We start from the raw sequence: 15000 nt of genomic DNA on the forward strand, positions 1-15000 counted from the left end.
TATATATATATATATATATATATATATATATATATATACATATGTGTAATATATACACAGTAAATATATATATAGCCTATATATATATATATATATCGCCGGGATATAGTATATATCTTTATACGTGATATATTTATATATATATATATATATATATATATAACCCACGGTCGTTATGTATATATAAATACATAAGTTGCATGAATGTGTATAAATCCACACCCTCTTCTTTCTCACAACTAATCCATCCATGAAGTGAGCCATATCCGGACATACAATAAATCAATAAGAGTAAATTGAACTAAATCTCGAGAGGCAATTATTTATCAGGAAGCGCAAGCCTATGAAGACGTGAATTCAAAGGACAATAAGTCCAAGTGAAAAATGATTCTGCCCCTCTTGAATTTATATTTGAATTGTGTTTTGTTTTCTGTTACTCATGGAAGAGTTATTTGTTCACAAAAGCAATAGTTTGATGTGAATTGGCAGGGAATTGACGATAGATTTTTTTTTAACGTACTGAAACCCATTTTGGAGTTCATGACAACTTTGCATAAACAGACGATGGTGCTTAAATTCTTTATTGATGTAAATATTATTTAATATAGACAAAATGAATCATTTAGCAATGAATTAATTATATCTTTACATCTAAATGAAGTATATTAAAGTCATAGAAAACACACAACATTTCAGCTTCCATAGATTATTTCTTGATGATAATAAATTTGAGATTGGACTGAACAAATCATCACATATTGTGAATCCTTAAATGGATATTTACGAATGCAAAGTTTATCATTGTTTTGCAATATTCATATCTATGTAAATTTTATACTCTCTACATACTGACAAGACTGTTGCTTTAGAATTTATTCTGAATTCGAATCCATAATGGAACAGCGAACATTTACATATCTCTGAGGTGGATTCGGTACTTTCCTGAAACGTTGGTTCTATGGAAAAACTGTTCAACATCCATAATATTTTAAAATTATCTCTCTCTCTCTCTCTCTCTCTCTCTCTCTCTCTCTCTCTCTCTCTCTCTCTCTCTCTGAGCTTCAGAAATGTTTCTCAGTAAATGAAATTTATATTCCTTGGGAAAGGAGCCTCGTCACATTCGCGTGGGGGAAGTTCGCTCTTTCTCTGGGCTTTTAATATGTATGTGATAAGTTGCCGTCGTACGTTTATAACACCCGTGGTCGTTGACTTGTTTGTGACAAGTATGCGATAAATTGCAGTCATATATTTATAACATGCTTTGCTTTAGTGTGGACAAACCTTAAGGTAACGGATGGAAAATGTTTGCATCATTTTGTGCGGCCTCCTTCGCATCCAAGAGATGAAATTGTGAAGACTTTCATTTCCAGACAATAAAATTAACTCGAATGATATATCTATTTCACTTAACAGTACATTATTATTATTATTATTATTATTATTATTATTATTATTATTATTATTATTATTATTATTATTATTATTATTATTTTATTTTATTTTTGTCTATCAAAGTCATCATATTCGACTGGGCGGTTTTTATAGTGTGGGGTTCCGGGTTGCATCCTGCCTCCTTAGGAGTCCAACACTTTTCTCACAATGTGCGCTGTTTCTAGTAGCACACTTTTCTGCATGAGTCCTGGAGCTACTTCGGCATCTTGTTTTTCCAGATTCTTTTTCAGGGATCCTGGGATCTTGTCTAGTGTTCCTATGAATATGGGTTCAGTTTCCACTGGCATATTTGTTACAGAGAACAGATCAACACTTTTTGGAAGTGTACATAGCGTAATCTAAGATCTAATTTCAGGAAGAACAAATAAAATCCGACCCTTGATCTCGGTTGCACTATTCCTCTATCTCTCAGCCCGAATCCCTCTCTCTCTCTCTCTCTTCTCTCTCTCTCATCGTTTACCGAAGCTCATCCACCCCTGACCTAAATTAAAAGCATTAAATGGACCATCTAAAGGAAACACAGTATTTCCTAAAAATAGGTTTATTATTCAAATAACCCAACAAGAAATGAATAAAACAAAGCAAAGATTAAAATGCATAATAAATGAATTATCAGGTTCGCTGAGCAGCAGAAGCACCAATATGCAATAAATGACTCTTTCTGTCAAACTTCTCCAAAGTTCCAGAGGTCTTTATTCCTCACACCGCTGGACTGTGGAACGGTCTCCCTACTGAGGATGTCGTGCAATTGCAGCCTGAAAGTTCAAGCAAAGATGCAACGCATTACAATCTGAAGTCAATTCACCTTCTATTTTGTTAATTTATTTATATATTTATGTTTTTAATTTTTGAATTATTACTTTGTTTCTATTTTCAAATGACTACTCTGCCCTTTCTATATATCCTATTATCTTCTGCAACTTCTTTCAGATGAACACCACCATATTCTTTGGAAGTTTGAATTTCAAATCAGTGGCCCCTATACTTGTATGCTTGTTTCATATGAATAGGACTCGTCTTCCGATTTAATAATAATAATAATAATAATAATAATAATAATAATAATAATAATAATAATAATAACGCTGGTCAGTCACAGAACACTTACATGACTTCTTCTAATGCTGTCCAAACATTTATTGAGCAAAGCAAACTGTTGTGTACCGACAGTGATTTGTGTTATTGACACCATTAAATGCAGTACAGTGATACCTGACAAATACAATCTGCTTATCTGAAACTCCCTCAGTTATCGACGCTTGTAAATGAATAATCTGATGAATAATCTGATAAACGAGTCAACGGGAATCGATGATTATTTGTAGATCTGAATATCTTTAAAATTCCCTTTGATTATTTTGTAATTATGTTCTCTTTTTATCAAAAATTCTCTTTCATCAACTTATAATTACTATTTTTAGACAAAAAAAGTATATTTTCTTATGATGATATTTCATTACAAAGACAACAAGGCTATGCAATAATAATAATAATAATAATAATAATAATAATAATAATAATAATAATAATAATAATAATAATAATAATAATTTCTTTTGTTCATAAAACTTAATTTAAATAATCTAAACTAAGATATCAACGTTAGGGAGAGAGAAGATTTTTTTATCGAAAAGAGATTTTCGTTAAACGCCTCTTCTATGCTTCAGTAAATAAAATCAGTCTTGCTATAGCGCAAGCATTCTCTGAGCGAAGAAGCCCATTTGTCGTCTGATTCTAAACAAGCAGACGCAATTTAGCTGGGACTGACGTGACCTCCCAGATGGTGTACTTTGTGGAATCTCATTCCACTTTGGAATAATTCCATCGCATTCCAGAGAGTGGAATGATCCCACCACCGTAAGAGGAATGTGGGACAAGCCCATTTCATTTCTTTTAGTCCGTCACAGATAATATGTCAGCATGTTCGGAATGTCTGAGAGAGAGAGAGAGAGAGAGAGAGAGAGAGAGAGAGAATTGATTCTTTAGTGTCACATCATGCAGTAGTTACCTTCCCAGATCGCCAATGTTCAAATGCCGATTTAAACGAGAAATTTCCTTCCAGTTTGGTCAGCTTTATTTCTGTAATAAATCCTGAGGCCACGACGGACAACTTTGAGTCCAGATGCCTATATTGGGGTCTTCCCCACCCCCTCCCCTTTCCCTGCAGTCATCTTTCATGACACGATCTCATAAATACTTTCACGGCCTCTGTTATAACCAAATGAAATTACCATTAAATTGGATATGAAGCTTTGGAAATGGCCCTTTGAAATGCACCTCGTTTGATTGGGAGGTTTCGTTGGAATTTCTCTGCTTTCGTCAGATTAAGATTCATTTTTATCTTTCTAAGATCGTTTTCCTTTTGGTCGTAGATATTCATAGCAAATTTTACTTTCAGGGTGACTGGTTAGTTATAATCAATTGTGTAGAAACTATCCAGGTTCATATAGTCAGCTAGTTTCTTGATCATCAGTTATTTTCTTTTAAATCACATGATATGATTGCCAGCATAAATACTTGAAATGATTACCTAATTCTTTTGCTTGGTTATATAAGTCGTTTTTATTTCTGATTTCTATAACTGCTATTATGGAACAGAATGTAATTAATTTATATATATATATATATATATATATATATATATATATATATATATATATATATATATATATGTATATATATATATATAAAGTGTGTGAGAGAGAGAGAGAGATGGTGATAAGGATTGCTTTTCATGTCCACAAGTTGTACGTTCTTCCTTTTATATACTGAGCAAAGAGATTTCCGTTTTTATAACTTGTGGAACGCCAATAGTGAGTTATATCTTTTAAAGGAAAGGAAAAAGAGAGAAGAGAGAGAGATTGAGAGAGAGAGAGAGAGAGAGAGGTCCCATTCAAGCCAGACTATAGGACTCTCCTAAACCTCCCGAAGGATATTCGATTGACTTGAGGCTCTAATCCTCTCAGTCCTTGGAAGTTCTTTTTAGGGAATCCTGGCTCTCAATCATTTGGAAGGAAACCCAAACCATTTTGGTTAAAACGATGTTCCCCTTGTGTAATACGGTTTCAACCTGCCCCTTCTATTTGTCAGCACTTCCTTTGATGGAAATAATATTGTGTCAAGTTCCTCTTTGGTCCTTTGGCAAATCGGTTTCTGTAGTATTGCTCCTAGTCATTTGGTTTACAATGGCTATATTATGACTTTACAACAAACATACATACATACATATAATAATACTTATACATATGCATATACTTATAGGGATGTTGTAAAGAAGAAAGGCAGTCTTATCACCCATAACTTGGCTCTGGTATCATATAATATATATATGTTAACATATATATATATATCAAAATATAAATATATAAATATATATATATATATATATATATATCTAGTTCCATCATCTCATACTTTATATTGCAAACGGCGCTTCCTTCCTTCCTTCCAGTTTCTTTCATTCCTTCCTTCCTTCCTTCTGTCACTTCTTGGCGCAAATGCTAATCATTTGGCAGATCTGTTGGTGATATAGAGCAGAGATTCAAAGCTCAAGAACGATTTTTGTGGTTTTTTGAGGAGATAATACGGCCATTCTCAGAAGATCGAAGGATGTTCTCAACTCACACTGTAAGAATCCGGTGGGGAAACGGATGATATTTTAAGGGGAGAATGACGGGTTTAGAAATTGAGAGTTATCTTCTGAATTAGCAAAATAAAGCACGAAAATGTGCTATAGAGAAGGGTATCTCAAACATTGCAGTGAAGAGAGAGAGAGAGAGAGAGAGAGAGAGAGCAGAGGGCCACTGATTTCTGGCAAGCCAGGATTAATATGGGATGGGGTGGCTGGCTGGGTAGAGAAATTATGTGTGGTGTCGTGGGGTTTGAGACCTGGTTGTAGGGTGAGGAGGGTGTGAGGATGGGTAAGGTGGAATGTGGGGTTTGGGGTGGGGTGTGAGGTTTGGTCTGGTGTGGTGTGGGTTGGAACTGGTGTGGTTGGATTGTAGGAGGTGGTTTGGTGTGGGGAAAAGCAAAATACTGGGTGTGGTCAAAAGTGGTGTGCAGGTGTGGGGCAGATTGAGGAGGGTGGTTTGGTGTGGGGTGGGGTGTGGGGTTTTGTAAAGGATATTTGTGGGTGTTGGGTCAGTGTTCCAATGGGTGTCAGGTGGAATGTGGGGTGTTGGTGGAATATGGGGTGTGGTGTGGTGTATATGTGGTGTGGGGCAGAGTATAGGAGGGGGTGGTTTGGTGTGGGGTGGAATATGGGTTGTGTCGGATGGGTGGGGTGTGACACAACTCCATTGGGTGTGGTGTGGGGTGGTGTAGGAGGGTTGTGGGGTGCAGTTTCAATAAAAGTGGGGGTGTGGGTGTGGGTTGAGGATAGGGTATCTTTGGGGTGCAGAGTGGGGTTGTGTGGGACCATTGCAGTGATATCATAAAATATCTGGGGATGGGGTGTGGGGTTTGGGTGGCGTTGTAGGGTAGGGGTGGGGTATGGTGAAGAAACTCTCCTTCAACAAAATCATTTGTTCAAACCATCCATCACTGGAAACCTTTTACCCAACGGCCCAAAGAAGGACGATGGGGTAATGAGCGATCGCATCAAAACCTTTCCAGTTTCTAGACACAAGCGGATGCACTTTCCAGGGAAAAAGAGCAACAATAGAAGAGTAACAATGTCAGCTGATAGAACTACAGAATAACGCCAACGGTTTCCAGTCCAGTAGATGTGCTGGAAGTGACGCTGGATGAAAACGCGTCCGAAAACAAAGTTCTACAAACGTGGATTCATACGGAATGGGAATGCGTTGATCAGGGAGGCTTTAAAGGGCCTTCAGAGAGACAGATGAGAGCCAGAGAGAGCTTTCAGAGGGTTGAGAGAGAGAGAGAGAGCTTATTTGATATCTAACAATGACAGTAATATCCAAAGAAATATTGTTTCACCTCATCTTTTTGTTTACCCATGTTGAAAATGAGAAGGAATATACACCCACAGCCCCAGTTTAAACCCAATTTACCTACACAACCGAATGTTACCCATACTTTCAATTGCCATTCTTTACCCCACCCATACCCACACCCCATCCACACCAATTTCACACTCCCACACCCAGACCACAACATGCAACCACACATCCTGCACCCCACACCTTATCCCCACCCCATCCCACCCCACCCCACACTCACCTCCCACACCCCTCCCCACCCAACCCACACCTTACCCCACAACTCCCATCCCATCCCATACCCCACACCCCACCACACCCTACACTCCACACCCCCCACCACCATGCACCCCACCAGTCACACCCCACACCTCAAAAACTCCCTATCCCCACACACCACCCCACCCCACACTGCCACATGCCACCCCACTCCCCACTCCCCATCCACACCATACACCCCACCCCTCAACCCCACCACACTCAACCCCACTCCTATCCCCAAACACCACCCCACTGCAGACAACCCACACACCCAATCTACTCCCACACCTCACCTTAACCCCACACACAACCCCACCCACACTCAGACCTCACCCCTACCCACACCCCACCCAACACCCACACCCCTCCCCACATCCAACCCCACACCATTCTCATCCCCACATCCACACCACCCTACACCCCGACACCTCACTACACCCCAGCCCGGGACAGCGACGTGACTTAACATTAAGCTTTTATGAGGTTCTTGCCCAAAAGATGCATTTAGCTTATGGCTTCCCTTCCATAGAAGTTGAAGAAACACGAAAGTATTTCGGGATATTCCTTCCCCTTTAATGAAGAAGAAGAAGAAGAAGAAGAAGAGAAGAAGAAGAAGAAGAAGAAGAAGAAGAAGAAGAAGAAGAAGAAAAGGACAAATGAAGGGAAATAAATCATGACTGAATTGACAGAGGACGATTTATTCACCTTCTACAGACGATCTCTCACTCTCTCTCTCTCTCTCTCTCTCTCTCTCTCTCTCTCTCTCTCTCTCTCTCTCGTTTACCTAATATGATCCTACAAGTTATCAAAAACGGAAATCTAAGTGGTAGTTATAAAAAACCATAATGTGGAATAGCCAAGAAAGAATATTTCTCCTCTCTCTCTCTCTCCTTGTTAAACGTACATTCAGTACCACATACAAGTACAAATACTGACATTTGTCAGTATCTCAGAAAGTGGCAGATGTCACAGAACATGCAAAATACACTTTATCTTTTCATCAATAGACAGAACTATTTAATGACATTTCCGAATCATTTCATTTCATAATATGTTGTAATGGTCTGTGTTGTAGTAAGACCTTATTAAGGCCTTTTATTACATCAGTTAAATGAGCTGAAGGCTCTATAAATCGTTCGTGAAGAAGAGAAGAGAAAGATTTGCAATAAGCAGGCAACAGAGGCGATCATCTAAATATGCTGAGTTTATTCGACATGAGACTCTTTCTAGTTTTCGCATGTTTTGCAAAAATATTACTCTTAATATTTCAATAAATGCATAACTTATTGTTATGTAAGACAGAGCTGGATTTCATTTCATTATAAGTGTTGGAAAAAATTAGGATCCTAAGCCCATATCGAATGACATTATTATTATTATTGAAAAGGATGACTGTATTATGCGAATTTATCTTATACAGGATCTTCGTCAGTGCTATTTCGCAAGAGGAGATCGAGAACCTGAGGCGTGCTTTCCACAACCATAGCTCCTCAGTTTCGCCATCGAACATAGCCAAAACCGCTGCCTCCCCTTCTTTGACGTCCTTGTGGAGCAGAGAGAGGCCTCTTTCTCTACGAAAGTCTACACGAAGCAGACGAACCTGGGCATGTGTATGAACGGGGCGAGCGAGTGCCCCGAGCGGTATTAGCGCTCCACCATCAGCGCCTACGTCAGGAGGGCCCTCTTGCACTGCTCCTCCTGGAATGACACACGAAGAAATGGAACGTGTAGGCCAGACCCTCGTCGACAATGGACACCCAAACCAAAATACAGAAGAGTCTATCAAGGCGAACATCGACAAATGGTACCAGCAGGAACCTCGCCCCATGCCCCTGAACGCATACAGCTCTTCTATAAAGGACAATTTCATCATAAATATAAAGAGGATGAACGTGCCCTTAAAAACATCATCGAGGATAATGTCTGCCCCGTTGATCCTAATATGAATATTCATCCGGTCATTTATTACAAGAGCGAAAAGAGAGCAGCCTGGTGATGCGTAACAATCCAGCCCCCCCTCAGCAGGACCCCTTGAAGAAAACCACCGTGGTATACCGGTACTCATGTCCTGTTCAAGGTCGCTTCGGTTCTTACATCGGTATGATCACCATGCGTTTCTCCAAGAGGATTTCCTGCCACGCCCAAGAGGAGCCATCTTTAACCATGCCAGGACCGCCCATAACCAGAGAATTGCAAGAAAAATATAATCACGAATATGGAAATAATTGACCGAACTACGGACCACCGCCGCCTGCGCCTCTTGCGAGCATTGCATATTGGGAAGGAGAAACCAACCCTCAACATTAAGCAGGAAACCTCCCTCCTCCCCACGGCTGCCAGGAGACCTGCACCGAGCGACCTCCATAGCAAACAAAGGAATCAAAATTCCGCACCTGAGGATCGAAATTCTCACTTTCATTAACAGCACCACTATGCCGCTCGCAACCAACAAGCTGGTCGAAACATGTCGATGGTACCACAACCTGAAGTAGAAGAAACTGAATCCAGACCACGAAGGATTACACGGATATCTGATTGGATATTTTAATAAAAGACTTCCTGCATTCCGCGCACTATCCCTTTTCCAGTATGAATATTGGTCAGTTGCTGATCAACACAGCAGAGCCTGAAGAGCAAATTATAAGGAAATAGAAAAGATCCTGTATAGGATAAATTCGCATAATACAGCCATCTTTTTCAATAAGACCTGTTTAAGAGGTCTATTTCCTTTATATTATTATTATTATTATTATTATTATATTATTATTATTATTATTATTATTATTATTATTAGGCAGAAATGGAGCAATGAAAATTCCACCTGATCAGATATTAATCTATCCTTTTGGAACTATTATTATTATTATTATTATTATTATTATATTATTATTATTATTATTATTATTATTATTATTATTATTATTATCTTAGTTTATCTCAAAACTGATAGATACATATCTCTGACGTATACGATTATTTCTCTAAATATTTCCCACCATGATTTATATTTCAGGAAATCACTAGACGTGTTTTTCACCTCTCTCTCGAAACGTAGACCATCTAAACAGGAGGGCCTCAATGAGGTAATCCTCATCCTGCCTCACTGAAAAGAACCTCCACCTCTAACAAGTAACTGTTAGTGTACATATCTATAAAGAGTTGTTCAGAATAAACAGGATTTCCTTGAAACGGTGGATGAAACTTGGAAGACGCCCATCAAACTTGATGGAACTTTTGAGATGCCTCTCTTCTCTACTACACTATTTTTATGCATTTTTAGTTTTCTGAAAAGAAAACTTTTGTGCCAACTTTGTCTGTTTCTCCGCACTTTTTTCTGGCTTCACTTTTTCTGTCCGCCCTCAGATCTTAAAAACTACTGAGGCTACAGGGTTGCAAATTGGTATGTTGATCATCCACCCTCCAATCATCAAACATACCAAATTGCAGCCATCTAGCCTAAGTAGTTTTTACTTTATTTAATGTTAAAGTTAGCCATAATCGTGCTCCTGGCAACTATATATATATGCCACGCCACCACCGGGCCGTGGTTAAAGTTTTATGGGGCGCGGCTCATACAGCATTACACCGAGACCACAGAAATTTAGATCTATTAACGGTGGCCTTGATTATACGTTGTAGTGACTTGTACAGAAAACTCACTTGCGCCGAAGAAACATCGGCGCATTTTTTACTTGTTACAATTTTATATGGTCATAAGCGCTGTTCCACCTTCGTGAATTCCACGATGCAGAAGATAATTCTCAATAAATAAAACCCTTCGCATTCTTCCCATGTGAAGTTCAGCCATTGTACCACCTGTTGCTTGAGAGTTGAGAACCGCCTTCCCTCTTCAGAGAATAACCGGTCTCTTTCCCCTCGCAAAACCCTGAAGACCGTTCCTGGGTACAACAGCTACCGAGCTCGAATCTCTGCTCTACATCAACCACGGATCGAGTGTAAAATAGGAGTATTTGTGCCGGTTAAGTGCGTAGAAGGAAGGAGGCAAGGAAGGAAGGAAGGTAGGAAGGAAAGCGTAAAAGTGGGGAGATGAAGGAACGAGAGAGATGCTTATAGCCTGACCGGTGAGATTTTTTTCATATATAGTGGGTTTTGGGATGGGTGATAAGACTGCTTCTTCTTCTCTTTCTTATTCTTCTTCTTCCCTTTGCTCTCTTGCTCTGCTGATGCCAGGAACTCTTTTTATGATAAAATGTTTATATCAGCGAATTATTTAACATCATACTAATAAAGTGTTTATATCACCAAATTATTTTTCATCATACTAATAAAGTGTTGATATCACTGGATTATTTTTCATCATACTGATAAAGTGTTTATATCACTGAATTATTTTTCATCATACTGAGAGTGTTTATATTAGTAAATTATTTTTCATCATACTGATTGCGTTTATATGGCTTAATTTTTATCATACTGATAAAGTGTTTATATCACTGAATTATTTTTCATCATACTGATAGCATTTATATGACTTTATAATTTTTATCATACTGATAAAGTATTGATACTAGTAAATTATTTTTCATCATACTGATAAAGTGTTTACATGACTGAATTATTTTTCATCATATTGATAAAGTGTTTATATCAGTAAATTATTTTTCATCATACTGGTAAAATGTTTATATTAGTAAATTATTTTTCATCATACTGATAAAGTTTATATCAGAAAATTATTTTTCATCATACTGATAAGTATGAGTGACCATATTATATATATATATATATATATATATATATATATATATATATATATATATATATATATATATATGTGTGTAATATATATGTATGTGTGTGTGTGTGTATGTATGTATGTATGTATGCATGTATGTATGTATGTGTGTGTATTCTAGTCAATAACAGCAGTTATGGTAATAAAAAAGGAAAATGCTTATATAACCAAACAAAAGAATTAGGTGTAAGCATTTCAAGTATTTGATACTGGTAATCCTGTCATGTGATTTAAAAGAAAACAACTGATTATCCTCAAGAAACTAGCTGACTATTTGAACTTGATAGTTTCTTCAAATGGTTATTATCACCAACCAGTCACCCTGAAAGTGAAATTTGCTATGAATATCTACGACCGAACGAAAAACGATTTTAGAAAGACAAAAATGTATCTTAACATGAAGAAAGCAGAGAAATTCCAGCAGGAATTCCCAGTCAAATGAAGCGCATTTCAGAGGGCGACTTCCAAAGCTTCATAGCCCATTGATTGTCATTTCCTTTGTCTATGACTGAGGCCATGAAAGCATTTATGAGATCGTGTCATAAAAGATGATTTATGGGGAGGGAAGGGGATGACCCGGAGGGCCTCGGACTCAAAAGTTCTCCGTCGTGACCTCAGGATTTATTACGAAATAAAGCTGACTAAACTGGAAGGAAATTTCTCGTTTAAATCGGCATTTGAACATTGTAGCGATCTGGGAAGGTAACTACTCCATGATGTGACGTAAACAAAGCTCTCTCTCTCTCTCTCTCTCTCTCTCTCTCTCTCTCTCTCTCAGTATGTCATTTCCTTCTTTGTACCAACAGGCTTCAATGTAATTAATTCCTGGACAGACTAGAGTGATCTCTCTCTCTCTCTCTCTCTCTCTCTCTCTCTCTCTCTCTCTCTCTCTCTCTCTCTCAGCAATACGAGATAACAGAGCTTACGCAGAATAATTATAGCGATCTGGAGAGGTAACTACTGTTTGCTATTACTTGGCCATACCTCTCTTTAAGCAGTACAAGTTAACAGAGATTACACAGAATAATTATAGCGATCTAGGAAGATGACTACTGTATGATACGATTTTATCATAGCTCTCTCTCTCTCTCTCTCTCTCTCTCTCTCTCTCTCTCTCTCTCTCTCTCTCTCTCTCTCTCTCTCTCTCAGAGACATTCCAATCAAGCTGACATATTGTCTTTGACGGATTATGTAAATGAAATGAGTTATTGTTCAACATTACTCTGGAATTGGATAGAATTACTCTGCTTCTGGAATAGTATGGAATTATTCCACTTCTGCAATTGGATGGAATTATTGTAGTCTTTGGAATAGCATTTCACCCAAGCACAGATCGGGAGGCTCTCGTCAGTCACAGCTAAATTGTCCCTGCTTGTTCAAAATCAGACGACAATTGGTCTTCTTTGCTTAGAGAATGTTTATGCTGGGGGTAAGACTGCTTTTTTTATAATGAAGTGCAATGTTGTTTTGTGTAACAAAATTTCTCTCTCTCTCTCTCTCTCTCTCTCTCTCTCTCTCTCTCTCTCTCTCTCTCTCTCTTCTGTCTTCTGTCTGTCTGTCTTCTGTCTTTTACACTAGTGGGATACATAAAGAGGCAGTTCAAATACATAAACAAGGAAACGGTGCTGCAGCTCTACACATCCATAGTTAGACCTTATCTTGAGCATGCAGTACAGTTTTGGTCACCAACACTAAGAAAGGACATAAATAGATTAGAAGGGGTACAAGCAAGAGCCACAAATTAATTCCACCCAAGCAAATAGGTTACCAAAGACGAATAGAGAGCCTGAACATCTATGGCTTAGAAACACGACGATTGCGAGGACAACTCATAGAAACATTCAAAATACTGAAAGGCATAACAAAAGTAGAGAGTAACCTCTTCACATCAAACGAAAACCAGGCAAGAAATAACAGATGGAAACTAGAACTGAAGAGATACAGCACATCTCATTGTGGGAACTTCTTCACATACGAGATAAGTGACACAGGGAATAAACTGCCACCAGAAGTTGTAAACAGCAACATAGTGGAAAAGTTTAAAAGAAAGCTAGACTAAATCATTAGAACACTGTGAATGAACAGCAAAACCTGCTCCTTGAGATAAGTGAGCGCATGATGCCTCCTCGGATGGACTAAAAAGTCTTTGAAACATCCTAATCCTTTTAACTCTCTCTCTCTCTCTCTCTTCGTCTGTCTGATATCTCTCTCTCTCTCTCTCTCTCTCTCTCTCTCTCTCTCTCTCTCTTCGTCTGTCTGATATCTCTCTCTCTCTCTCTCTCTCTCTCTCTCTCTCTCTCTCTCTCTCTCTCTCTTCGTCTGTCTGTCTCTCTCTCTCTCTCTCTCTCTCTCTCTCTCTGATACTTTCCATTTGGGAGAGACGTCACCAGGAGAAAGTTAGTGGTCATTGATAGTCCAAATCCGACGGAGAAATCGACCAAATCTAGAAAGAAAGTTTTCGGTTCCTAAGAAGTTTGTTTTCCCCTTCGAGGAACTACAAGATGTGAGAGGCCCAATACAGGAATACCCTTTGAAGGACTGCTCCTTAGGGAAAAGGAAATAAAAAGCTTTATATGTTTTCCATCATTTCTTTTCAGAATTTATATCGCATTTTTATGGGTAATATGAAGTTCATGTCAGGAATCAACGGTTAGATGTGCAAAAATATGCTACATATATGTGCACATTTGAGTATATGCGCGCACACACAAGCACACACGTACACACACATACATACATACATACATACATACATACATACATATATATATATATATATATATATATATATATATATATATATATATATATATATATATATATATATTCATACATATATATAACATACCCCAACAATAATACCAGACTTAAGTATAACCACTGAGACATCTCACTTGCCCAAAGCAATTAGCAACTAACAGGGTACAAGAACATTGCTACGAGCATTTCCTGGCAAGATGAAGAAGTCTCAATAAAAGCTTTATTAAGGTGTTTCCTGGAGGGAGATCTCATCTCTCTTTCCTCTCTCATGATAAGGGCAGTAATTATGTCTTATTTATAATCTATTTCAATCTGGTAATAACAGTAATTGTTTTTTTTAATGTATAATCTATTTCAGTTTAAGTGAGTCGGAATTTCTTTTTACACATTTTTTTCTTTATAATGAAAGTGAATAACTATTGTTATTCAGTGTAGAAATATCACTTTCCTTATCTTGGTTTTTGCTGAAGATATTGTTATTCAGTGTAGAAATATCACTTTCCTTATCTTGGTTTTTGCTGAAGATATTTGATTGGAAGTTTATGATATATCAAAATATGGAATTAGGAATCGAGATTTAAGGAAATATCAGATTATTCCTCAAAGAATTTGGCTGTTCTTATTTGTCACATCATCTTAATAATATCACCATTGTTTGAAAAACTCGATCTTCAAACTTAATAATAATAATAATAATAATAACAATAACAATAACAATAACAATAACAATATCACTGGTTAATATTCAACGATATTAGTAATAATAAGCACGATTCCCTTAAGCAGAAAATATAATAATAAAAAAGTAAAAAAAAAATCAGACACAAC

At 37.7% G+C, this 15000-nt stretch overlaps 2 protein-coding genes across 2 annotated transcripts; one reads left to right on the forward strand and one right to left on the reverse strand.

Moving 5' to 3' along the window:
- Nucleotides 1–5497: 5497 nt before the first annotated feature.
- On the reverse strand, nucleotides 5498–5872 carry LOC136846229 (uncharacterized). The gene has a single exon (XM_067117031.1). It carries the CDS (start codon nucleotides 5870–5872, stop codon nucleotides 5498–5500), a length of 375 nt encoding a protein of 124 aa, XP_066973132.1.
- Nucleotides 5873–6421: 549 nt separating this feature from the next.
- On the forward strand, nucleotides 6422–7117 carry LOC136846230 (soluble scavenger receptor cysteine-rich domain-containing protein SSC5D-like). Its single transcript, XM_067117032.1, has one exon. The coding sequence runs from the start codon at nucleotides 6422–6424 to the stop codon at nucleotides 7115–7117; it is 696 nt and encodes a 231-aa protein (XP_066973133.1).
- The last annotated feature ends 7883 nt before the right edge of the window (nucleotides 7118–15000 follow it).

Source organism: Macrobrachium rosenbergii, chromosome 15, assembly GCF_040412425.1.
Source record: "Macrobrachium rosenbergii isolate ZJJX-2024 chromosome 15, ASM4041242v1, whole genome shotgun sequence".
In the NCBI taxonomy this organism is placed as follows: Eukaryota; Metazoa; Arthropoda; class Malacostraca; order Decapoda; family Palaemonidae; genus Macrobrachium; species Macrobrachium rosenbergii.